Source organism: Lepisosteus oculatus, chromosome 1 (assembly GCF_040954835.1).
Source record: "Lepisosteus oculatus isolate fLepOcu1 chromosome 1, fLepOcu1.hap2, whole genome shotgun sequence".
NCBI lineage: Eukaryota > Metazoa > Chordata > Actinopteri > Semionotiformes > Lepisosteidae > Lepisosteus > Lepisosteus oculatus.
This window is the reverse complement of record NC_090696.1, coordinates 11,836,740-11,863,803: the sequence shown is the minus strand read 5'-3', so window position 1 is coordinate 11,863,803 and position 27,064 is coordinate 11,836,740. Positions and strand designations below refer to the sequence as shown.

Below are 27,064 nucleotides of genomic sequence, written 5' to 3'. Positions count from 1 at the left end.
TCAGTAAGGGAATTATATAGTGTGACTGAGAGGTAGACCCAATGTCCAATCCAGTGTTGACCAAAGTAATATCCATGGTTCAATGTCATGCTTAGAAAACAAGGAAGATCTATTTTATATTTTTTTTGGACATTATTATTTACTTTGTGTTGAATAAAAATAACGTAATTCATTTATATTGTGTTTTTAATCCTAAAGGATCCCAAAGCACTTTCCATATAGGAAGGTCACCATCTACTGCAGGAGTGTAGTACCCACTGTGAAGCAACCATTGTGTGCCAGCAGTCCCACAATAAATTCAATCCTGGGACACATTACACTCAAATACGACACAAATAGAATACAAGAGTTCTCTAGTACAAATAAATCTCAAAACAGTATTAGTCTGATTTTTAAAGATGATTATGGTATTTTTTAATAACTTTCTTAGGAATAGCTTTCCATGTAAAGCTTTTTTATTCTGAACAGCTGCCAAGTCAAATAACCCACATTTCAGCACCTTCTGCTTGTTCATGGAACACTCTTTTTACTAAAATAAATTTCAGACTGTTTCAGTGGTGACTCCTACATGTACAGGAATCCTTTTTGCAGTTACACTGAAGGACCAGCTCAAGGCTGCTGAAAAAGAAATTGTTTTTGTGCAGCTGAGTTAGGGGACATATGCCATTTGCAACTAATTGAAACTGTCAGTATTTCTGACCTGATGTCAAGCTACAGTTTACATATAATAAAATCACTTACTATCTGGATGAATAATGTTAGTTTTTAGAGCAGGATTTTTGCTCAAACACAACTATTTCATTTAGCTGTCATTGTAAAGTCTCCTCATAGTTCTGGAGAATGTCACCTATCTAATCTGACAGCTATGTCGATTACATACAAGATAAAAAAACAGAATTTACTGACATGACAACTCAGCCGCCTGTTTCTGAAAATGTCATTATTTATTAACATGAATTAAACAAAGAAAATCTTATCTAAGCTGAAAATATAATCCATATCATGTGATTTAAATTCCTCATTTATTATGAAAACAATTACTCACAAATGTGTTTTAATAAACCAATATCACGGGCCAAGTATAAAAATAACACAGCAATTTATATTTATAGCATGTAATATGAGATCTCTTAACACATAGCAAATTGCAATTGGACAAGCAATTTCTTAGATATAAATCCAATAGCCCATCTGCACTGGGGTCAGATCCCTTAAAAATATAGGTCACCGTGATTCAAGGTAAAGCCACCCATTATTTCAGTCAATAGCTTCAAAGCTACACCCTTTCATAAATACCACTGGGTGTCAAAAAGAAGAAGATTTTTTTAAACAGGTGCAGACATTTTAAACTTTTCAAGGTCTTCCATGAAAAACAAAGTCCGCCTATTTTTTTGTAACTGCAAGAAACAGCCACACAACAAGTATTTAGTAAAAAAAAACACAAAACACTTTTACACACACCCATTCATTGGTGACTCTTTATGCACCCAAGGCTGTAAGATCAATTTTGCACTGGTCATGTCACTTCTTATTATGACTTACAAAGTTGATAGGGAGTGCAGTGTATCAAAGGAACCAGGTGCCATGGTGGTGATCTGATTGTCATAGAGGGAGAGCAGTCTCACAGAGCTCAGTCCAGTGAAGCTGTTATTGCCCACACAGCTAATCCGATTGCTTCTTAGCATCCTGCAGATGGAAAGTTAATTAATTCAATATAATTAAAAAACGCTCATAGTTTAGAGGATAAAGATAGGACAAACTGCCATTATTTTCTTCATAAAGTAACTTTGTTATTATTATTCCCATTGCATAGAATTTACAGCTAATCTTTCAGGTTTTATGAGCTTAAACTCCCATGTAAAAAGGCAAATATAAACATTATTATATTTTATTTAAAGAAAGGACATATGCAAAGATTCAATTGATGCCTAATGGCATCTAGTCATATTTTATTATTTTTGGTCACAGTAGCTGATACTTTATAACTAATAATTTAAAGATCTTCTACTCTGGAAATAATGTTAATTATTTTAAAATATTTTTAAGAGGTTTTGTATTCAATATTAATATTTTTTCATCACATTTTGGCTATAAAAATTGACATTATCATTAATTATTTCTTCAGATTTCTAACTTTAATAACCTCTAACTCATCTAACTTTAGGTTCCTCCTAAGTTTATTTATTAGAGACTGAAGATCTTAATTTTTAAACAAAACTAAACAATCATGGACAATTTTGTACAGGAAACCAGCCAGCAGTTTGCATTTGCATAGAAACCACAGGGTTAATGCGCAGCTCAAAGTTAGTGATAGTTAAAGCTGCTGTTTAGGGAATTAAAACAAATCCCCAAAGTCTGCCTTACAAGCATTCGCTTCTAGGAGTTCAATGATATTAATGTGTGAAGTCATTGCAACACAAATATGCAAACTTTGACCCTATCTTTCTTTTAAGTAGAACATGAATCCACGTTCTAATGGTCAGCTCTTTATTGATTTATAGCACTGACATTTAATGTCATGCAAACACAGAGTATAATCTTAAACTGCTACTACTTAAATTTTACATAAAAAGAACATAAAAGACCAGTGAAACAAGGCTTGTCACACAGTTTCTTCCACACTGACTTGGTACTCACAGAGTTCTCAGCCCACTGAGTCCTTTCAGCATTCGGAAATGCACATTTTCCAGTCGGTTGCTGGTCAGAATGAGCTCATTGACACCAGCAGCACCCTCAAAAGCTCCTTCCTCAATATCTGTGATCTTATTATTGCTCAAGTTTCTGAAAATAAAACATGCAAATATTGCAGACATTAGTCCGCCTTCCTTTCTTTATCCTTTTTCTTCATTTTCTTTTGAGATTTGTGGACCTGTGTATAGTATGTTAATGCTAATATAGTTGAATCTGTGTGTTTGCACATTTCTATCCTGTACAGCATTTTTGTAAAAAAAAAAATAGAATTAAGAAACAGAATTAAGGGAGGAGGGCTTGTTTTGTTCTCCTTTTTGATAGCTGGTTTGGCTAGTTAATAAAACAAATAAAAATATCAAAAAGAAACTGAATGAAAAAAGACATGAGACCCGTATTCAAAACAGTTTTGTGCTTTAATACTTATTGCTTGGGTTATATAGTTCCTTCTGAGATTGCCTGACACATATTTCATGTGTATTACTTTTTCAGCATCCAAGATATCGATCATATTGTCCAGTAAAATGTTTGCTGTAAATATATTGTATGTATTAATGAAAGCCTAGATTTTTTAAATCATATATTTCTATTAGTAAATTGGACAGGTATGTATTAAAACAGTACTGGGTGGCAAAAAACATTGTTATAATCTTTTAACACAAAAATCCTTTGTGTCAAAAAAATTTAAAGCAAAAATTAAATATATATCATGCTCTAACCCATAATATCCAGTTTCTTGTTCATCTTCACTGAAAATGTTTATTGGAAGTAGTGATTGAAAATAAAATCATAGTAAAAGAAACACACAAGGACCAAATATTTAAAATCCTAACTTTTCTCAAAATATAAAAGGCTCTAATGCTGATAATATTTACTGCAGTCCTTTCATGTTTTAAGTGGCTTTCATGTTTTAAACATAGGTTTTAGGTGCAGCATCCTTCAGGATATTACAGGTAGAAATGTTTTTATACCGACAGGCAACCAAATCAATGTTTCCAACCATTTCATTTTATTTCTTTAACAAAAAATCCTAATAACAATATCAGATCCATGTGTTATTTTGCTGAAGAAGGCAGAGCCACATGGTCTTGGGCCTAGTGGTGGACATTACAGGACACTACCAAAATTGCTTTTGAATTGCCTGAACTAGTGGATCCCTGCTGTGCTAGCACAATAGACCAGCTGTCCCGACACTAGGCTGAGATGCCAGTGCATCTGAGGCATAAGGAACTGCTTCTACCACAGGCTGCAGTGTGATCTGCCACTTTTGGTCTGCTTCACTGCCTGGGCCAAATGCTCGTCACAGTTCATTGAATTGATTACACGCTACACTAAATTACTTCTTTCACATATTCCAGATAATAAAGTTGCAATGTTGTGGGGAGGGGGGCACAACATTGGAGAACACGCGTTTTTGTGTGTTGTCAGGTTGAGAGAAATTCAGAGAGGAAGAGAGTTCAGAGGAAATTCTCGAATCGCACTTACATTTTGCGGAGCTGAGGGAGTTTCTTGAAAATCCCAGTTGCTTCAAGAACTGTGAACTCATTGTTGTTCAGACGTCTGGATGAAAAGAAGATGAGAGAATACATTCACAGGCTCAATCGACATGCGTTTCACAGTAATGGGTTTTCTTGCATTCAATGAAACTGATGCCCCTAGAACTTCAAACACCCCATGGTCTATAACTTCAAACACAAAAAATGTTCTAACATGCAAATCACAAAAGATCTTTGTCAAAGTTTGTTGATGTTGTGATATAATGATCCAAATAATTGTTTTGTTAGTAGTGTAATTCTTTACTATTTCGAATTTACCAAAAAAAACATTTTACATTTGGAAAAAGTGCTTTCTTCATAAGATGTGAATTATAGCAGAAATTATTTAAATCCCACTCTTGTCACTACATTATTCATAATTTGTAGATGTTTAATGCTCAGAGTACCAAAGTCTAAATACATCATATAAATAAAAATACTGAATGAGGATTTCATGTTTATTTACTTCTTACTCAGCAAAAAGCCATTTTAAAATATGCTTTCTAGGAATTAAGTAAATACTCTTTATGCACACACATTGTTGATCCCTATCATCTTCAGAATGTTTCTGCAATGTTTAATAGTAGCTGATCATATGGAACGTTTGCTGTGAACAGTCTAGAGCACAATGCCATAAAAGCAATTTGAGTAGTCTCCCTAATGTAAATATGACACGCATTCCACTTAATCCATTTTCAGTTGAAGATAACCTGGTGGTTCATATACTGTACAAAGTTATTGCTTAGCATATCATTCATCAGATACTGTAGAGATGACACAGAATCATTCATCCTTGTCTTAAAGTACACCTGAATACCCTGATGAGCCAAAAGTAAACATCCATGTCTCTCCACAACTGGTTCCAAGCAAACATTAGAGGGATTTAACAAATGAAATGTAATCTACTGTCATTTGCACTTACAGCTCAGCCGTGTACTGAGGAATGTGTTCTGGAATTTTGGTGAGTTTTTGATTGGAACAGTCCACAGTGGTTCCCTCACATCTGCATTTCTCGGGACACGCAAGGTCTGCAAAGCAATCACCTCCAAGCTTGGATCTGTAATCCTCGGTACCTACAGAATATTAAATATCGACATTGCTTCTTACTATTACACCGACATAAGATGAGGCACTCTGGTAACAGGAGAGGCAGCTGGGTTTAAGTCTGACAAGACACAGGTAAGGCAAGTGAATGGGGTATTCAGTCTCCAGATGTCAAAACATACTAGAACAGAGGAAACTCGGTTATCACCATAACAACAGACAGGCATTGGGGTTTAAAGGCCTGTCAAACATTCCACAAGCCTTGAAATGTATTTAGAAGAAAAGAGAAAGTATGTAGTTTAAATGAGTAGGCAGCATTAGCGAGAAGCCTTCTCGTGGTTGAATCCTCTTTTTCAGCACTACTTTACAAACTGATTAAAGCAGGAATATAAAATTTGGTTCCTTTGTTATTTGCATTCAAACGACTTCAGTTCAAAGTATGGAATACATGATGCTGTTATATTAACAACAAATCCATGCTACACTTTTTTTCAGGTCACGTATAGAATCGCACACGTCTAATGTAAATCTCAGCTGTCTCGTCAGCCACTGACACAAAAAGGCTGTCTCTTGTAGCCTGTCATGCTGTAGAACACTGCAAGACGTTCCATGGTGCTTGACAGAACCATGTTTTACACATACCTCGCAACCACATGGTTAGATCAAGCACAAAGGAAAACCCTGCTGAATTTTCTCCACTAGGCAAGGGGAAAGAGAACAGGAGCAGCACAGGAGGGAGAGGAGTGGGTGACAGCCAGTTTGAGAGGGCAGGTTTAGCAGTGGCTAGAAAATTACAGCAGTTCTGTAGTCAACAGAGGTGAGTCTTGCACTAGTCAGGAATGGAACAGCTTTCATTTTGCCTGTACCCTGTAAGCTGGAAGAGATCACAGAGCTACACATGGCGACCTATTCATATTTTTATTAAAACTCAGGTTAAAGGTTTCAACTATACGTTTGTCACAACATTTTTTTAGTTGTTTTTTTTTTTTTTTTACAGGAAACAGATAAAGGATAGAACAGTAGGATCACGTATATCATGTCAGGAGATGTGTTTGGGTTTGGGTTTGGGATTTTACTTACAGCCGAAATGATGAACTCCTGGAAATTTAAAGAGAGCCAGGAGGGAAGAAAGACAGAGCACTTCATTTAAAAAAATATATATATATTTTCCCCTTTCTTACCCCCAGTGCTTTGTTAATTTCCTAAAATCAGCTACTTGGCTCATGCGTAGCATGTGGGTACACTATACTCTAATGCACGATTTTACTTATTCTTGAAAACATAAATTGTTTTATTTGAAATTAAATACACATAAAATATTGAATTGTTCAACAGTCCTCTTGTTGGTACTGTAAGTGATTCTTGAAACACAAAGAAGTGTGGGTATTAAACATACTTTGCCCTACCAAGATTATCATTGCCTTTAGCCTGCTCAGGGAAATACTGAATATTTTATGGTATTTGTTTTGCTTCTGACTCATTATCCAGTGCCCACATTTTGTATTCCCTTATGATGTGCTTAATAATAAACAAATTAAACACTTTTTGAAAACATGCAAACCCTGTAACACAGATTGTGCAAAGCATTCACAAAAAATGGACGAACATTTAATTAAAACAGCAGAACATTTATAAATAGTAAAGCTACAAAAATGTTAAATCTAGCATGTTTTATTGAAGTGGTTATTGAGAAAAAGCTTGGCCTAACTGATGGCTTCTCAATTTTTCAGTCTATTTTTGGGATGTGCACAGAACACTATTACTGTAGCTTTTCTTGTTGACCCATCTAAGCACTTTGATTTTCTCTGCTGTGAATGTATTTTATGATGTACTATATTGTTGTTATTCCATATTATTTTGGTGTGTACTATATTGATTTCAACTACATGTGACATCTTATTGACCTTAATTGTCTTTGTCTCAGTGTTTATGCTAAATATAGAATTACATTTTACATACATTCGTGCTTGTGATTTGCAATTCTTTTACTGACTTTTTTATTGAGTGTATGAACGACTAAGATCTAGTAGTAATCTAGAAGATGACTCCTGAAGTCTGTCTTTTTACTTGAGTAAATCTCACTCCCTAAAGACACTAACATAGCTAAACATAGAAAACATAGGTAATGGCTAAACGTTGTTAGGTTATTCACTTACATCAACCAACAAACATGGATTCTTAAAAAATCCATGAGCATAAAAACTGAGCATGCTCTTAAATAATTTAAAAAAGAATAAAGCCATCAGCAATATATTAAATAATTTATTTGTGTTGTTTAAACAACAATTAAGCAATACAGATGCCAGAGTAAAAATCAAGAAAGGAATGCCAATCTTTGTACAGAAATCATTAAATTACAAAGCCCCAGAAAGGCACTCTTACTAAGAAGCTACTGTAGGAAATCAGGCTGGCATCTGTATGACGATTGCTTGGAAGTACTGTGAGGACTGTGCACACATATCATTTAAATATGTAAGGAGAAGTCAGATCTGCATGCTGGTAAAACAAATCTAAATGAAAACAGCAGCTGAACATACTGTTTTCTAGTGGAAGTTTTTATGTCCCTAGGTGAAAAACAAAACATGCAATCTAGATCTTAAAACCTAAAACAAATTAAATTAGGTAGGGGTAGGAGGTAGATTTGGGGTAGTAATCTGTAGGTGGCCAGTTCTGTAACAGAGCCAGACCTACCTGGAATGAAATACTGTTCATTTGCTAAACAAGAGAAGAGATAGAAAAAAAGATGTAGCTGAACATTGGCAAGAAGAGGGCACACAGTTGTTTGTTTAGATAGATTGTACACTGCTGATAAATCCATTAAGTGAATAATGAATCATACCAGATAAATCATCTAATTAAATAGGGAATAAGGATGAAATATTAAAACTAATAAAAAATGTCAGAAATAATGTGTGATAAACATCTCGCTTACAAAGATAAGTGAGGAAATTGAAGCATGTACAGTATGAAAAGAAAACAAAAATACTACTAATTCAAAACACAGAAAAAATACTGTTTTAATCCAAACAGAACTTCAGATTTACATAATTCCATTATTCACTTAATTCTGGCAGGTCCTTTACCATTTTAACAAGTGTGCATTTATTGATCTTTTGGTTGGTGGTCAGAATAAAGGAAAAAAAAGGTTAGAATATCATCCCAGGATGCTTTATATGATACAGCAATAATACAGGTAGATAAATGCAAGTCAAAATGTTCCATTTTCTCATTACAGATGTCTGGACAGTTAGTAGCACTGTACAGAAAGAACAGTGGAATCTTTTACCTGAGCAGCGGAACTTCTTGCTCTTAATCTGACCGATTCTCTTGTTGGCCAGCCGACGAGGACTGGTGCAGCGGGCACCACTTGTCTCAATGGGGTTGTCATGAAGATAATCAGCAAGCCATTTCAGATGGCAGTCACAGATAAATGGGTTCTGGGCCAAGTGCCTTGAAAGAGTGAAAGAGCTTATAAATTTGCAGTTGCAAGCAATTCAAGCGTGAAGTGTCTCTATGTTAAAATGGGTCTATTTGTGCTTTCTGAAGATGTTGACAGTCCTCATCAGAGCAAGAGGACACTATTCGACACAACTAGTCTGTTTGGTTGAATAGCAGCTAACTGATCCATTTCTTGAAGAAAGCTTTATTGACATGGGCTGGTAGTTTTTCCTGACTCCCACTACCCTTTCTGTAAAAGGTCCTCACACCTCATTATAACTTGTCTCCTACAGCTCAGTTTTCTCAGTTGATTCTGAGCACTACAGGGTTGACTTTTCTACGCCTTTAACGCTGGACGCTTCGGTCACCTTGTCTTATTGTTTTGTAAAGTGGTGACCAGAACTAAGAACAATATTGTACTGTAAATGAGATCTTACTAGTGCTTTGGGCAATTTCAACACCACTTGATTTAAATTCTACACTTTAAGATATTAATCCTTCAGAACAACGTTGCTTCCCAACCTTGTCTAGAAGATATAAATGGTGTATGGCAAATACAAACACCCAAGACTGGTTTGTCAGATGGTTTCTGAACAGTTTTTATCAATCCGATAAAAATCTTTTTTATCAATCCTAATGAAAATCAAGATCGTTAAATTTCCTGCTGTTTCTTCTAATCCTATGAGAATGTTTACTAAGTAAACTACTAGTTAAACTAGAAACTGTAACACTCTTTAAACAGATTCTTTTGGAAACTGAACTTTTATTCATTATTTCTACTGTTTTCTATCCATTAACAAGTTCTCACTCTACATACTTTGAATGCCTACCTGCCTGAAACTTAAGAATTAATCTTATTTAACAATGGCTGGACCATTAGGAGATAGTTGTCAGACACTAATCTGCTGAATCCTGCCATTGGAGTAGCCTAAAGCTACTTTCAAAGAAATGACAGATTTTTTATTCTTTGATTTGGGATAAAATTACCTTACAAGTTAGTATATTGAAATAATGGTTTAAACTGATCTCAGATATTCAACATTCAAAAGACATAATGGAAAAATAAATCAAAGTTACATACAATGTCTGAATTGCTCGAAGAGATGCAAAGGTTCCTTTGGCAATTGTCTGGAGTTTGTTGTCATAAAGAGAGAGCAGGTTCAGATTGTGCAGATCTTGAAATGCATCCACACGCAGGCAGTTAATCTTGTTAGCATTAAGCAGCCTGTCAAACACAAACAAAATACAAGTAAAGATAAATTTTGTCAGTATGAGTATAAAGCCAAGTCAGTGTTCAGACTAACTTTTCACCTGTCACTGATTAAAACTACGAAAACATCTTCATAGTTTGTTAGACAAAAAGAAAATACTATTTGTAAAGAATATCAGTCTTGATGCTTTTTCTGATATAGACATCATAATTATTATATTTAAGTTTCTTGAAAACATCAAACCTTTTATTTTTAAACGTAAAAAATATAATAAAACATCAGGAAAAAATAAACCTAATATTAGGCAGAATATTTTTGGTAGAGATCTCTAGATGTCCTAGTAGTATTTGGATCATTAACAGCGTTTATATGATCAACCTTACATAAAAATAAGTTTCTTTCTTTGCTTTAAAAAGCTACTGTTTTACCACTGTTAATGAACATAACATTTCAGAATATATCTGATTATGTAACTACATTCCACATAACAATATGTATATATTTTGAATTACTCTTACTATTCTGTTGATAAATGCCATACCTATATTTTAAAGGGCAAATTGCATCTTATGTTTCCAGATACAGATCTTAAAAATATGTCTTGAAACTGATACTTTCTGTGGAATTTTGGATTAACGTCTATGGATGGCAGTTGTGCCTGTACTAATACTCCTGAATTCCCCCGAAGCTAGTTACTACAAGCACTGCTCTGACACTTTCTGTAACACTGCTATATCCATATAGTTAAGCAGCTCAAAAAGCCTCGAAACATCCTGATTTCCTACTGACACAACATAAAAGAATGTCTGTGGGGCAAGTTATGCCTTTTCTGTTCCATCTACTTTTCCTATCATTTAACACTCACAGTTTCATAGAAGCAAACATTCCTGTTTCTCCACTCACAGGGTCAGTGTCTGTGGGCATGTTGAGATATTAGTCAACGCATTGAGCAAGACACCTGTGCGAATTTCTACATGGTTTGTCAGCACTTAGGGATTAAACTCAAATGTCTTTCCTGTCATTAGTCAAATTTGCCAATGGTTTCTTCCTCTTCTGAAAGATTTAAAACCCCACTGAGGCATCATACAAAGATCACATTAATATTTTAACAAATGGTATTTTGTTTTTCCTAGGATGTGCAATAAGTGAAGGAAAGAAACAATCCTGAGGGGGGTGCTAAAGACTATCTTTCTCTCTCGCTGCCACTTCAGCACAGGATACTTTTAAATCCCACTGCTATAAAATAAACCACTAAATGCCTAAACACAACTGGATGTTCCCACCCCTTCCACTTTATCCCTTAATTATTATTATTAGTAGCATTTCTAAGCTGGCTAGCCTGCCGAACTGTAAGCCAGAGATAATCTCTCATAAATGATACTGCAGTTTCATATGGCCTGGTGAACATATTTTATATTTTAGTCATGCGTAGCGCTGCAGCATTATCACTCCTGCTGGTTCTCTTGACACAGCTTGATAAACATATTAATGCGGTGGCTGTCTCTCACGCTGCCAATTGCCGCCAGAGATGGAGGCCGCCAGATATGACAGCTTTATCTGGTCTAGAGAACAGTTGGCTGTCTGACATTCTTAACGTTTCAACTTCTTGTGCCCAAGAACACTTATGTATAAATAGCTCTAAATGACACACAACCAATATAAATATAATTTATTCTAGGAGAGAGAGAAAAAAAACGTACAAATCAAGCTAGAATTTGCCATTTCCTCTCTGATTCCCCGTTGGCATTTGTGCTACATGATGGTTAACCTCGTAATGGCATACCCTTCGCTTCCCTGCAATTACATCTGAATAAACTCAGCCTAAGTTTACCACAAAAATTAATATTTAAACAGACAATGACGTGAGAACAATTCCACAGTTCTATACAAGAAAAAAAAACTGTCTTGGCTGTGGATCTTCCTTTAGCTGTTTTTACCTTTTGGCATGGAATTAATCTCTACTTATTCCTTTGCAGCTCACATGCTGGTTTAGCTCATCAAACCTCTTTACTCACTGACAATGAAATTAATCCTTTTGGCTGTAACACTGATGAACAAAATTATTGTGTTCCAAAGTAAATGCAATGGTGCAGAGACTAGTTTAAAACTTAGGGGTCCTTGCTGAAGCCTGCAAATAGAAATATTTGAGTTTACTTACAGTAACTGCAGTGCGAAGAGACCCTCAAACAGGCTTTTGGGGAGTTCTGTGATTTTGTTTCCATACAGCACTCTGACAGGAAGAAAAACATCCAACATCAACATATTAAAATATTAAAACATCATTTGTTTAAATTTTTTTGTGTGCCCACGGTGCCTTTTTGTGTCAATCCCAATCAGAAAATAGAAAAATACATTGAAAGGATTGTGATATTGTAGCCACTCAATTTAGAAAAAGTTCACAAGCACGGAAAAGGTTGTATTCAAATTCCAAGGAGACAGCAGTGTCTGAATGGTGTCCCAGAGAGAATCAAAAAAAGGAAATGCCAGCAGAGCAAACACTTCCCACTGCAACTCTGCTTCATTAACGTCTCCTCACTGAGTGGTTTTCTTTAAAAATAACTGGTAAGTGATAGCAAGGAAACAGCACTTCAAAAGACAATCTAAGTAAACACAGCGTGTGAAATATAAAAAACATGTGTTCAATGCAATGGAGGAAGAACTTTTCCAGGTTAGTGCTGTGATTTTGTAGAATCCCTCCATGAACTTAACTGCAGTACATGCTGTCATAACCTTAACTCATGTAGTTAAACCTTTTGGGAACCTGTCTCTGGACGTTCTGGGGTTTGCTGACTCAGAGGGATGTACAGTTCCATCAAGGTTAAAGTCACTGGTTATAGTACTCTGGAGGGAAGACCTTGACCACTGAGTGTTCTGTGAAGCTCTGTATGTTGTCAAAAACTCTGACAGTTCACATTTTAGGACACTGCAGTCCTTGCTCTTCACAAATAAGACATGGTCAGTTAATTTGGAATCTGTTCCTTATATTAGTGCAATGTTTTTCAATCTATATCATCATGCAAAACACCCTTCCTTGGCGATATATGCTTTGACACACACAGCTTAAGAGATGAGTGTTTTATTAAGAAACCCTATTAGATGCAATTGCTTATTTAAGCAAGTTTAATTTTTAAATTGAATGTGACACAAACCCCATATTTTAGCTACTCCTTTTGAAATACGTATCATTCCAGTACGTCAACATTTCAATTAAGAAACTACTTACAAGGAGTTGAGAGAACGCAGGCCCTGGAAGGCATCTGGTGCTAATTCAGAAATCTGGTTATTGCTCAGGTCTCTAGAAAAAGAAAAACATCACAGTGAACGCTTATCTGAATGTACTGAATGTAGGCAAAGCTAATACCCTGGCAAAGTAGAAGAACAAATAAATGAAACAAATGAATATTAGCCTGCTTTATAATTTATTATATTTTATTCTATCTCTTTAAGAAATACTTTTACACTTCTTTTTGTTCTGTTATAGAAGCCTATATAAAATACTTGACTGGAATTCATATACCAGAAACACTATTAACAGCACATTTCTGAGGACAGCCAAGTCTGCGTCAGTATTCAACAGGAAAGCTCCCCCACCATTTCCTTATTAAGCCCAGAGGGCTGATCCACTTAATAAAAAAGGGCTTCACTTTAAAGAAGTGATATGCCACACGGACTTCTAAAAACACGTTTTAGTAGGCTATATTAATTCTACCTTGTACTAAAATTCCCCAAACTTTACAGAACATATTTTAGAGTTTAGAGACCTCAAAATGTGAATGAATTTCCAAGTGCTATCGGATCACGTAAATGACAAGAATAATTTCCCTCAAGGTTCTTCCATCTGAAACAGAAAATATTTTTCCTGTATTTTTTTATGTTCAGGTAATTCAAGTGTGTACAGTAGTCAGGGACTGTGCCTCTTGCTCTGTAAATAGATAGCACAGTTCAAATGCATTTCCATACTTACATTCTTCTCAGTTTTTTGTATGGAGAAAAAGCTCCTGGAGGGATGACCTTGATTGCATTCTGCTCCAAGCGGCTGAAGGAAAAAGGTTGCAGATCTGAAGATATGTCTCTGATTATAGAATCAATTCATGGAACAAAGATTTTTTTTTACATTGAGATGCTAATATAATTCATCATATTCCCGCTCAGAAATAAGATATGTTAATTCATTGGACCCATAAACATTGGGCAGTTTAACCTCCACAAATGCCTGGGGCAGTATCTACACTATACTAGTTACCATGAATATTGTTAGTATTTAAAAAAGCACATTATTAGAGATTTCAAGAATAACAGAACTTATAAATATCTAATAAATATCATAACGGTAATTAATACCATTATGAGCCTTCTCGTCATTCCATACAGTTAACTCTGTATTATTAAATAATCTGTGCAATATATTACAACATTTTAAACATTTTTACATTTACCAACCTGGGAATATAAATGGAACCTTCATACAGTACATTGCTTCTAATGTACCCTGAAAGATTACTATTTTGCAAACAGCACTTGTGTAACAATTAAAGTTACTAAAACTCCAGGCTTTTTCAACTCAGCTCATGCAAAGCTAAGTGAATGCAGAGGTCTGGGTAGTTGTTCCATAACAACAGATTGTTTGAATCATAAGTCTTTTAACAGTTTAAATGCTAGGTCGCTGATATTTTTCATAAAGTCTAAAAGAAAACCATGTATATTTGGGTCTTAATTTGATTTATTGGAATTTTCTAGATATGGGAATTTATTACTTGAACTGTGTTGCTATTTAGTCATATTAGGAATGATCCAGGAATCATAGAATTTTGGCCTTTTTAATTCATTGATATTGGATATTTTATTAATATTGTATAGCAGTTAAAGGAAGCAAGTCTTTTAAAAAATTGACTGAACTGTAACATGATTTTGAAGCTCCACAAAAATGTAATATCTTGCTATAGAATCCTATCGAAAACAACTGCACCCAAAACAACTGTGAATGGCATCCAGCTGGATGTCCAAAACACAGCAAGAATACTGTCTGGTATGACTTTGAACCTGCAAGCCAGGAAAGAGAAATAATTCTATAAAGAATTTCCAATTTTAATATTTCTGTCTCGGTGAATTAACAATGAACCAGAAGCTCTACTGCGTAAGTCCATTCCTTTAGAAACACTGACATCACAGAGGGAGTTTTTATTGTGGCTCTTTGGAAAATATTCATAACTTGCCAGGAAATAGTCACATTTATGATTTTGAGAGTCAACTTTCTGAATTAAAAAGTAAAGTGACTGTGGATTTCATTCTGTAAAATCAATAGATCACTGAAGTCATACTCTTTTGAATTTTTAAAACAATCAGCTGAGGGACACAAAAACTGCAATTATCTCTGAGAAGAAAAAAGTCAAAGAAATTGAATTGTGGATTTAAAAGTGGTCAAATGCAAAGAAATACTCACACATACTGGATTCCATATGCATATCGTTATTAATGTTAAAGTTCTGTATACAGTATATATTAAGAGTGTCATTTTTATACCCTTAAATATATGTATAGAACCAACAAAATGTATAAACAAATACAGAAAAAAAGTTGTTTTTTTCTCCTAATGTGTTATGCCATGCGTAAATGTCATTTTTAGTACACACAATTGGAAACAAATTTTTAGATCAAATGTTTCATTCAATCCAGCACATGGTGTGGAAACCACTTTAAGGGCTGTTTATAAGGATAAATCTTGCTGGTGGCACTTGAAAGACCAATTCATTTTGCTTATGGTGGCTATGCCATATAATTGCCATGCCAATTAAAAAAAACAAACAATCCTTACAAAAACTTTAAAGGAAACAGACAATGCCAAATGTATTGTTAACACTAGAAAAATTACAGCGTGTGATTTCTAAAATTCTAATTCTGCACTTTATCTCTACTGATCAGTTTTGTTTCTCCTTGCAAGTCTAGGTCCAATGTTCCATGAAGAACCTAATTATATACATTCCACAACTGCAAGACCAGGTCTAAACAAATATCTTAAATGAAACAGCCATGACCTCCACACAGACATAATGTGAAATATTTTTCATGTCACTTCTTTAAGAGAAAATACTAGGGACATAACAATCTCATGCTCGAAGCAATGAGTGGTTTCATTCAAGAAATACTGTCAGCTGTGAAAATGTTATACCATTCTTAACAGACAGAATGAATAACCATCACTATTTCACAGACTTTAGTTTCCATTAACCGAGGTTTAGATCAGACAATCCATTAAAATAGAAAGTAAGAATATGTCAAGACTACAATTAGCTTCCACAAAAACTGCAATGTATTTTCTGTTCTGGAATATTTCAGTGACCTTCAAAAGTATGGGGATAGGAAATTTAAAACTTATTTTGGCTTTACAGTCCAGCAATTTGTACTTTAAGTAATAATGTACTTTTAATTTTGGGTAATCCCAAGCTTACTGGTCATATTAGAAAAACAATATTCTCACTAAAGTGAACAAAAGTATTGGGATACACTCACTGTAAATTGATATCAGAGTGTAAAAGTCCATAATAGATTGCATATCCCTTTGAATTTAGCTGGATAAAGTCTGTGACCCATTAAACTTACCAATCTTTTTGTGGGCAGTCATTTAAGACACTTTGTTGCAGCCACAGAGTTCTTGTCTATTTTGGGGTACACTGACAACTGATTCTTCAGACAGTACAATGCACCTGCCCCCTGTTTGTCATTTTTTAAGCCTGGTGCTCCCGCTTTGCCTGGCTCAGCATTGGGAGATGGACACCCGGAAGCCTGCCTTCCAGCGGGTCTAGGAGAGACCCGATGGCTAAGCTTCATCACCGTGACTTGACCATCTGAGTCCGGGGCTCAGATTGCCTGGCCTCCTCATCCTGGTTTTATTCCCTGTCCCTGTTTCAGATCCAGTTCCCGATTTTAACCTTGTTTGTCTCATCTCGGATGGATCTCCTGGTTCCTGGACCCTGGACTGCGCCCCGGATTCCCCCTGGGTATATTTGGACTCGTTTGCCTTCGCCATGCCCCCTGCCCCCAGTCTGTCAACCCATGCTAATCCTGTTGTACCTTTCCCTGATGTCCCTCTCCACTTACTTCTGGATTATAATGTCTACATAGGGTCCTGAACTGCGCTACACAGGAGCCTGGTCCAGCTCCCATTACAGGAAGTAAGTTTGGTCAGTAAGATTTTCCACTTTCATCTCCTGATAAACTCCTTGGCTGCATTGATCACATGTTTTGGATATCGTCATGCTGCATGTGATATATACTGTATATGGAAGGCCATTTGTCCTTCATCAGAAGAAAAAAAAATACTGTTAACTTCAGAATTCCTCCTGCTGCTCCTGTCATTACTAACATCATCAATAATGACAAATGAGCCTTCATATTAATTTCCTGATCATAAATTAAAATGGTAGGACTGTAAAGAAAAAAAACTACGTTTGCAATATTTTAGGGGTGCTGTATGCAATGCTGCTTCCATTTCAGGAACACAAAATTTTAAATTATATTGAAAGTAGCTCTACTTGTTATATTATAAATTATTAATTAAATTAATGGATTTATTCTCCTAATTTGGTATTACCTGGTGTCTTTACATCTTGGCTCACAGTTGTGACACCAGTACCCACTTGGGAGAATGAGTCAGTGCAGACAGGCTCCTCTGTCTCACCCAGACATTGATCGTTAGAAACTCCACAAGCTCTGCAACACTCTGAGATTCAAAGCCAGTGGAAGGAAAGGTGTATCTCACTCTAACATCATCAGGAGCCTGAAGGCACTTGGCAAGTTGGAAGGGTCTTTGAGTCCCTGGGACCTGAGAGAACTCTGGGCAGATACAGTATTCTAAGCTTTACCCCTGTAGTCCTAATCACATACAGTACCTCTTCTTAGGGAAACCCAGTCACAGTAGGCAAGCAGAATGACCCAGGCTCAGACTTGTGATGTCTGGATGACCCTGCCTTTATCGCCCTGATAAGCCATTTGGGAGCATTGGAACAGTCAACTCTTTCGACTGGTTTCTGAATTAAAAAAACTGCAACATCTTTCTTTATGATTGTAAGGACATAAGTGAAATCTACTGAAACGTGTCCATAGTTATAAGAAAACAGATTATGTTTGTGCTCTTATCTTCTAGGTTTTCTATTTAACTGAATTTTTTGCACTTCATATCCTACCAACTTCTCCCTTTTCCTCAAAAAAAGTCTATGTTTTATAACATGGCTTGCATCTGAAGAAGGCTTCATAGCCTAAACATTGTGTTTGCTCTCTTCTCTTTTCAGGATGGAATAAACCTATTGTTCATATGTTTTATAACTCTGCTTTTCGGTCAGGATACATTTTCCATAGCATTTCTAAATAAGGTTTTGTTGTTATTTTCATAGACATTGTATAAACTTACGGGAGTATAATGCACATTAAGCTATTTGAAGTTAAATACTTCTGTATATTTGAAAAAGAAAAAAAATGGTGATTTAAATAATGTACGAAGACAATACATTTGTTTAAGCAAGCAGGGCCTAAAAAACACATTTCTTTCATGCATCCAAAGTTTGCTAATACATAATAGTTAAAAGATAAATTATAGGGTTTATAAGAAAAATATCCTTGGGTATTATACTGTATATGAATTGTAAATACATATAAAATACCAGTTCAAGAAGACAACTTATAATTCATGAATCCTGAAAAGGATGGCCTGCCTCCTGTGAGGCCAGGGTGTAATTTAATAAGAAGAGTTTTGCATTATATACTGTATATTCACTAAACTCCCTATATTTTGAGAGCATGATGTAACATTAGCTAATAGTCTACGGAGGTTAGTCCACTGATTAAACTTCCTTTTTACAAAGACATAATCAATGTAATTTTTATGCTTTAAACTGTTCAATAGTTTAATTTCAATTTACCTCGGTCAATGCAAACTGTCAACAATGTGAATTAAGTTTAAATTATACACCCCTGCTTAAGATCTATAGACTAATTTTCTTAACAATCCTTCATAAACCACTTTTGTTAACATTTTGTTCCTAACTGCCAGAACGCCTTCTGTAAGGCTGCTCAATAAGAGCTAATTTCATAATGCCACTGCAGTATTTTGTGCTTAAAGCATGCTCCACTGATGTCGACACCAACAAGCCAACAACAGGTGTTGCCGGCTTGTTGCCTTGACACACAGGCAGAGCTGAGTTGCTGTGTTATGTTGCTGAGGCCTGTTTTATTTTCATGGCTAGACCACAACAACCTTCTTCTAAAACAATATTGTTTCATTGTGAAGTTGTAGTTTCAAAACTATTGATGCAAATACCGACGTATTATTAGGCCACTTCATGCCTCTACTGTATTTAAAAAACCATAACTGTCTAAGAAAAATCACGAAAGGGTCTTTTGACTTGTATTGAATACCTATTTTGACAAACATAATGCATAACTGAAATGCTACAGTACAGAGTGTCCATTCACCAAGCATGCTCATTGTGTAATGGGCAAACTTTTCATACAGAACAGGACATTGGCAGTAGAAGAACAGCAATCCACCATTTTATGTTTTATTAGAGAGTTTAAAATCTACTAAGCTACATGATGAGTAAATTCTTAATTACATTTTCCAATTTGCGACTCAAATGAAATATATGAATGAAAATATGTTAACTTTAAAGATAATTAAAAATGCCTGTAAGTAAAGCAATCCATTTAAGAATGCAGTTATGATTTTTAAATGTTTGATATTTCTAATACAGTGTCAATGCAACAGGAACTTAGCATTTTTTATAGAAGGAGCCTCTAAGTTTATTGCTGTAGCTAAGTAATTTAGTTTCATCATCCCCCCCATTATCAGAAATACTTATACTTAATTATTCATGGAAAGTGTTACAACAGACTATACACAAAACATTGGCCTGGACAACATCCTGATACAGAATCCCAGTTCATTGCAAAACACACTAAGACACATATGCAGGAAGAGTTCAGAGTCACCAATCAATCTAGCCAGCATGCCTTCAGAAGTTGGGAGAAAAACAAACTCAGTGAGACCATGCAAACTCCCCAGATATGGAATGACAAGAAACTGTGAGGCAGCAGCTTACTGCCATGCTATATGTTAATACCATTCTTGTTGAAAAGCGTGTTAGATCTTGCTTTGATACGAAACAGTGACAGAACACACTAACAATAAAGACCCCGTTACTTGAAAATAGTTTTTTTAAATGTCAATAGCAATGCTGGTAGGATGACAGCAGCAGCCTCACACATCATGACAGTTCAAGCACATGTGTTGACACAGCTTGTCTAGTTAGTGGAGAGGGTATATTCATTCCTCTACTCTAGATTATACACCATCTGTGAAAAGAAGACAATTTCGTCAGTGACCACTGATCATGAGTGGGAGGGCTACTAAATTCCGCACATGTTCCATTGCTCTAGAAACACTCTGAGCTGTATACTTTGGTCATCACTTTCAATGCATTCCAAGTCCTAAAACAGCTGCTATATCAGATGTTCCCACTCATTGCGAGTTTGATTACTTCTATGCGTAAACATCAGGAGAAAGTCTGCAGCATGGATCTCCTCATTAAACTGTACGAGGAAAATGGGAGAATGAAAAGTGGAAGTGGTGGAAACATCTCGTCATGGACCGGATCAACAACTCAGGTCTTCCTGTTCTACTCAGGAACAGATGCACAAACAGCGGAGTCTGTCTATCTTGGCCTGAACTCATTACCCACCTTCGGACCCACCAACAAGATACCTTGATTATGAGAAATCCCCTTGGGGTCTGAGGCCAACCACACCATACTTCAAAATTCAACTGTAACTCCCTGTTTCCGGTGCACTTTCTCACATGAAAAACAAGTTAGATTGATAACATTTGTTTTTCTGATCCTGTACAGTGGAATACACAATCATTCCTGCCAAGAAACAAAACTGTGTATGTCTGTGACGGTTTCATTACCTCTGCAGAAACCATCCGTGAAATTCAAATTGAGCCCCCAACAAAAGTGCACGTTATGTGAAGAATGGGTTGTAATAAAACACTGCTGCATGTTTTTCAAACGTTTAAAGCCAAAAAGTGAATGCAAAACATACATACAAGTCTGTAGGTTTTTTTTCCTCTTTGAAAAATGTTCAAACTTCTCAAGATTTTATGAGAACATTAAACAAATACAAATGCAATCTCTATTAAATCTTAATGAAACAGACACATTAATTTATTACTGGAACAATAACCATACTGTACAAAAACAATAATACTTGCTGTCTAGAAGGCACTGTCAAGACAAAAATATATGTACTCTTATATCAGATTTAAAATATAGGAACCACATACTATAGAAATAAAAAGATACACAGAACATTCCTGAAATTGAAAGCATCAGCATAACTGAATTTGGAAGACAATTATTAAAAAGTGCCCATCCTTTTAAATTTAAAATATAATAATTTTAACAGGATTGTGACAATTGTGTTAGATGTAAAAAATAAAATATTGATTAAAACATCTAAGTGGTAAAAGCTACATATGGTTAAAACAATGTGTTTTTGTTTAAAAATAGTTAATAATGAAAACACCTTTCTTAAGTGAATGAATCCTGTTTATTGATTTAAACAATATACCATTAATTAGTATTAAACATTAAATAAAAATCTTGATGCACTCTCACTATACTTCTGTCTGTAAATGTTAGAAATCTACTACAAACACATGCCAAATGTGATCACCAAAAAAAATTGTCATCTGTTTGATTATGTATTCTTAGTACAGCTTCAATTTTAATTGAAAGATTTGGTGAGGAAAGGTCTCTAAAAGTCCTTTTCGTAATTGTAAATAGCAAAAATATTTGATCAATTATCTTTGAATACCCATTTGCAATGTCTGAGAATAGTAGTTTAAGGTACATTTTGGAATTCCATCCTTAAGTTTAGGCTTAGGTGAGCTCCTTTGAAACCTTCCCCATTCTTTGATGCAAACAATTTTGAATGCATTCACAATTTGTGAGTTTCCTGGCAGCAATAGCGTGCTTCAGTCCAGGCGTAACATTCCAATTGGATGTGGTCAGGTGATTCTTGCTGCCCATCCAGTGCTTTGAACATTTTCCTCTTTAGGAATTTTGTTTTTGACTTGACTGTATGCTTTGGATTAAAATGTGGAGTTATGTGCTATGAGTATATGTCCCCCAGTTATCATTTCATGCGCTAATATATTTATGCTGTGTTTAATTTTCCTGCAATCACAAAGGTTTCAAGTAAAAAAAGAACTAAAGTAGGCTAACATTATATAGGTATCAACTTCTCAATTGGCATTAAGTGCACCAGTTTACATTCAACATTTTTAAACAAACATTCTGTACATTTATTGCATAACTATTACTTAATAGCGATGACAATTAATGCATTTGTCATTGATAAATAATAAATAATATCACCATTTTAAAATGAAAGCATTTATAAGTATAAAGCTTTAAAGTTTACTTCTCTATGGACTAAAATGGTCTGAGCGACATGAATGATAATGATGATATTTTATGTGAAGAGCTCAACAAATATAAATTGGTTGTTAAAGCTCTGTGAGAGGCCAAATTTAACAATAACTAAGGGCAGTACTTATTTATTTTTTATTATATTGTTTGATTTAAAATATATTAGTAAACCTCAGGATAAAGGAACAAGTACAGTGTTTTTTTTTATATTTCTTCATTACTACATAGTAGAAACTGGAATATCAGGATGCCAATTGTTCCTCCAGTTTTCTCAAAAGAAAAAAAAGAGAAGCCCTGGACTAAGATATTTAATTATTGTCACTACTATAGACTATAGAACCGATATTTGATACTTATAACAAAATAATCATTTAAAGGAATAGATGTGCCTGTTTAAAAAATCACCAACCTATTCTAGTTTGTGGACCAACCTATCGAGTTATGCAACCCCACTGAAGGGTAGTAACGTCTCCATGATCTCTTGATCCTTAGTTGAACCTACTATATTACTATTAAGCACCAGGATCAGGATCAAGTTAGGGAAATACAATAGACTCAAAGGAGGCCCAAAAACATCCAAAATGGCCACTTATCATTTGTAGTTTTAATTGTTTTGTTCCTATGGGCTGCAAAGTATCAGAGGTATCACGTAAGAGCAAGGTAACCTGGATTGCAAGCAAATAACTTCCTTAAAAAAGTAAGTATCCATATTCACCCTTAAGAAACGGTTGGTGTGTACAACCTGTAATTGTGTATCCCTGAACAGGACGTAATACCCTTCTACACTACAGTGACATAATGCTACCGTGTTTCTACATGAAAATAGATGTGAAGATATTATTGTAAATTCTGAATTTTCCAGCTTTTTCTCATAATCAACTGCTTATATGATCAGTTCAATTGCTTGCAATTTCTGTCAACCCTAGGTCTCAGTCTCAAAAGGTTTTTCACATTGTACTCCTATGGGCCTTCTTATGTATATCCCTAAAATTAAAACAATATTTCCATAAATTAATTCAAACACTAAAATTTGTACTTATATTTAATTTATAATACCAGAAATCTGGTTATACTCAAGTGTAAATAAGTTAAATGCTTTTGGTATAACTTGCATTTCACAGTCAGATGCACAAGATATTTGTGTAAGCAATTACAATGCCTGGTTTTGTTTGTCCTTGTGCTGTTGTTATTACAAATAACAAAACTTAACAATAACAGCAATGCCCAAACAATGAGAAAAACTAGAAACAAACATGCTACTTAAAAGCATAAAAATGACAAGCTGTAAAAGGGTACTTGAAACACAAACATCACTCCAGAAAACCAATTACTCTGATGTCATTTATCAGAAGAAAGTAAAATATTTGTTACTGTATTAAGCAATAAATACTGAAAAAGATAAGCCTACATATTACACAGTACTGTCTCATATTTATAATTTATTTAGTCTCTTAATATCCTTAAAACACATAGAACAGCTGTACTTTCAATTGAATTTGTAATGTGCTGTTTCTGGCTCAGAGAATAAATCTCTAAGAAATATTCAGTCCTTGTAAAATGAATATGGTTGTAAAGCAAAAGAGAAAAAGAATTGTCCCACATAGACTAAGAAAACTGAACCTGGGTTAAGACAAGTTAAGGATTAACTGAAAGATGTGGAAGGTTTATTTGTGACTTAATTCATCAACTGCTCTTTTAGTTTAACTTTAAAATACACTGCTGCCCTAATAATCACAGAGTTGTTGGTATTTATTTGGTCTTATAATATTTGCTCTGAAAATGAAAACCTATAGCGTCCAAGCTACATCTTTGAAACGGTCATATGAGCTCTTCTTTTTCTTCATAGCACCAATAAAAAAACCCAAAACTTATTCAAGCACACATGAAAACGACAAACGGAAAGACTTACATTTCCGTAATGGTTTCGGGGAGGTTTGTTGGAATCTCAGTCAGACCTTTTCCACGACAGTCCACAATATTGTTGCTGCATGTGCAGGAATCCGGACACTGTAGAACACTGCAGGATGGAGAAGACTGTTGACCTGTGAGGGAGAAGGAGAAACCACATTGAGCCTCCCTGCTACACGTTCAGATAGGGACGCTCCACATGATAATATCCAGTCAACCATTTATTATTGGAAAATTGCTCATTCCTGGAAATGTTCATGGCAACTTGGAACCTATCCTGGAAACAAAGGGTGCAAAGCTAAACTATGCTCTGGAAAGGATATTCACATATAAAAAATAAAACAAAGGTTCACTTGACACAATAGACCACTGAATAATACTTGTACTTTTAAACATACACGAGCCAACGACATTCAAAAACACAGAGACACTACAGCTGGCTACAGAAGAATGCAAAAGAAAATCAAATAAAATAAATAATGGGAATTATACTCAGAAGAATATGCACAGTAGCCACCTCAGTCAAGACAATAATTACAATACAGGGTTCCCCAAGTGAGGAGTTTGGAATGTTTACAAGAGTTGTTTTCTGATCTTTTCTTAGGAGGTGTCCAGTGAAAACCTAAAATTTATTTCAAGAACATGAAAGAAATTTTGAAAGGGGATAAAACTATGCAATCCCTTGTGCCTGTGTGTCCAGGGCTATAACTCCAATCAGCATGGCTCAGTTTGGGCAAGCATAACTGTCTACTGAAAGAAAATTACGTAGGTCCTTATCAGATGCTTATTTGCAGTGAGATGTCTTCACTTTTGACTATTTCAAAGTGGGCTTTTTTCAAGCCTCTCTCATCTGGAACATGACACCTTACTAAACAAATGCTTATTAGATGAAGTGCCCATGTTTTATAATTAAAAAGTACATATTGTATATTACACTCTGTATCCTATGCTGTAAAAACATACATCTGAAACATGTACATCTTAAAGGCCTTTAACTTTTATTATATTAACCTTTGTTGTTGCCATTTTTAATTTAAAAAAAAACATATTTTTGAACCTAGAATCCACAGTTATAAATGCATGAGATACTGTACATTATTAAATGTGTGTTTACCCGATTGCTCAAAATTGGGTTTTATATGCTCCAAATTACGGGTTATATACAGTACTTATTAAAATATATGTATTGTACCAGGTAATTTGTAATGATGGTTTTCTGTATTTTTTTATTTTACAAATGCCAATGCTACAACTGAAAAAGCAAAGCAAATAAATTAATTACACCTGAAGAAGGCTCCACAGCCGAAACATTGTGTTTCCTTTATTTTCTTTTCAGCATGGAATAAACCTGATACCTGTTCCTTTTGCAGCCTACGCATTCTGACACAGTGCCCTACTTGAAATAAATTAATTGATGTTTGTTTTATACAAAAAAAAGTAGATTAGGTGTATAGACTGCAGATCAAATGTAAAGGAGTTCAGAGAAACTTAAAATGTATCTGCGTACGACATTACCTCTTGCCATTTTAAGCACATGCAAATATTATGCATGTTTTGACACATCTTTGATATAATAGAAAAACACTTTTTATAGCGAATGTAAACAACAATGAAGCCTTCAGCTTAATTCCAGTCATGAAATAAATGTGTCAACTTGCCTTCCTCGTCATCTTGAAAGCATGGATGAGAAAATACAAACAATATTAAACCATTAATGCATATTTCCGAGTCAAGAAATGTTGCCAAGCCTTTTTGCTGCATGTAAAAACAGCACTTTTGTACATTGAGGTAACACCAAGAAATGTGAAGCACTTCGTAAATCTTGTTTGGCATCCAAATAAACTGACAAACCTTTTGTCCAGATGCCAAAGTTCACTAAGAATATTAACATAAAAAATATTTTGCAGAGCCGTGAAGAAAAGATCTTCTTCTTATTTTAAAATCTTTCAGAAACTGAAGCCTATGAAGGCCATTTCAAAATACTTTATAATAATATTTCCTGTTCTCCAGAATAAGAAATGCAACCAAACTCATCAACACACACACAGAGCAGCTACTGCTCAAGCAGCTATTAAATAGCAACATGTGTGAATTCCAAAGCTAAAGACTGCTCCTGAGATCAGGAAAATTAAATTCTTACCAGAGCATACAAATTCTTTCTTTTGCACCTCAGCAACATTGTGACCCCTCAGGTGGCTGGGTCCCATGCATTGTGTGTAGAGCCCAACTCGCGGCCTCTGACGTAGCCAATCAGAAAGCCAGGCCACATTACAGTCACAGTAGAGGTGGTTAGAATGAAGGCGACTAAGTGGGGACAAAACAAATCAATATTGGCAAATTACAAATGTGCAGAGCTGATGCAGTTTCACCTACAGGATACGGGAGTGAGGAGCCACTAATTAGGAATCAATCTTTTAATCTTTTCTACAAATTTCACTGTGCTTGTCATGCCCATGTACATTTTAGTTAACAGCAGCTTGACAGCAGCCTTTTAGTTAAAGAGTAATTAATAAAAGTTGAGGTTGTTGTCAGAAAATCGATTGCTCTAGCATGATATTGCAAACTCAGCAGAATGGGCACAGGGCCACAGATAAATAAATACAATTCAATAAACAAGAAAAAATGGTATATTGGTTATCAACAGAAAGACAACACAACAGTCTTTAAAGAGGTACAGTCTTTATATACTGTACCTCTAAATCTAGTTTTTTTTTTAATACTTAAAAATCTATTTAATGGATGCATTTTCATTTTCTGA

General features: G+C 35.1%; 1 protein-coding gene across 11 annotated transcripts in view; it reads right to left on the bottom strand.

Moving 5' to 3' along the window:
• The window catches only part of slit2 (slit homolog 2 (Drosophila)), a 158,337-nt gene that overhangs the window by 29,269 nt on the left and 102,004 nt on the right, over nt 1–27,064 (bottom strand). For 6 of the 11 annotated variants that reach the window (XM_015343969.2, XM_015343971.2, XM_015343972.2 and 3 more), the window contains exons 8-21: nt 26,447–26,610; nt 25,965–25,976; nt 24,308–24,440; nt 13,881–13,952; nt 13,140–13,211; nt 12,075–12,146; nt 9,787–9,930; nt 8,554–8,717; nt 7,959–7,982; nt 6,348–6,365; nt 5,146–5,296; nt 4,174–4,248; nt 2,638–2,781; nt 1,543–1,686 (exon numbers count right to left, since the gene is read on the bottom strand). In XM_015343969.2, the coding sequence (XP_015199455.1) occupies nt 1,543–1,686; nt 2,638–2,781; nt 4,174–4,248; nt 5,146–5,296; nt 6,348–6,365; nt 7,959–7,982; nt 8,554–8,717; nt 9,787–9,930; nt 12,075–12,146; nt 13,140–13,211; nt 13,881–13,952; nt 24,308–24,440; nt 25,965–25,976; nt 26,447–26,610 (1,389 nt within the window). The remainder of the gene's footprint in view (nt 1–1,542; nt 1,687–2,637; nt 2,782–4,173; nt 4,249–5,145; nt 5,297–6,347; nt 6,366–7,958; nt 7,983–8,553; nt 8,718–9,786; nt 9,931–12,074; nt 12,147–13,139; nt 13,212–13,880; nt 13,953–24,307; nt 24,441–25,964; nt 25,977–26,446; nt 26,611–27,064) is intronic. The other 5 variants (XM_015343973.2, XM_015343976.2, XM_015343974.2 and 2 more) reach the window with 3 other exon arrangements.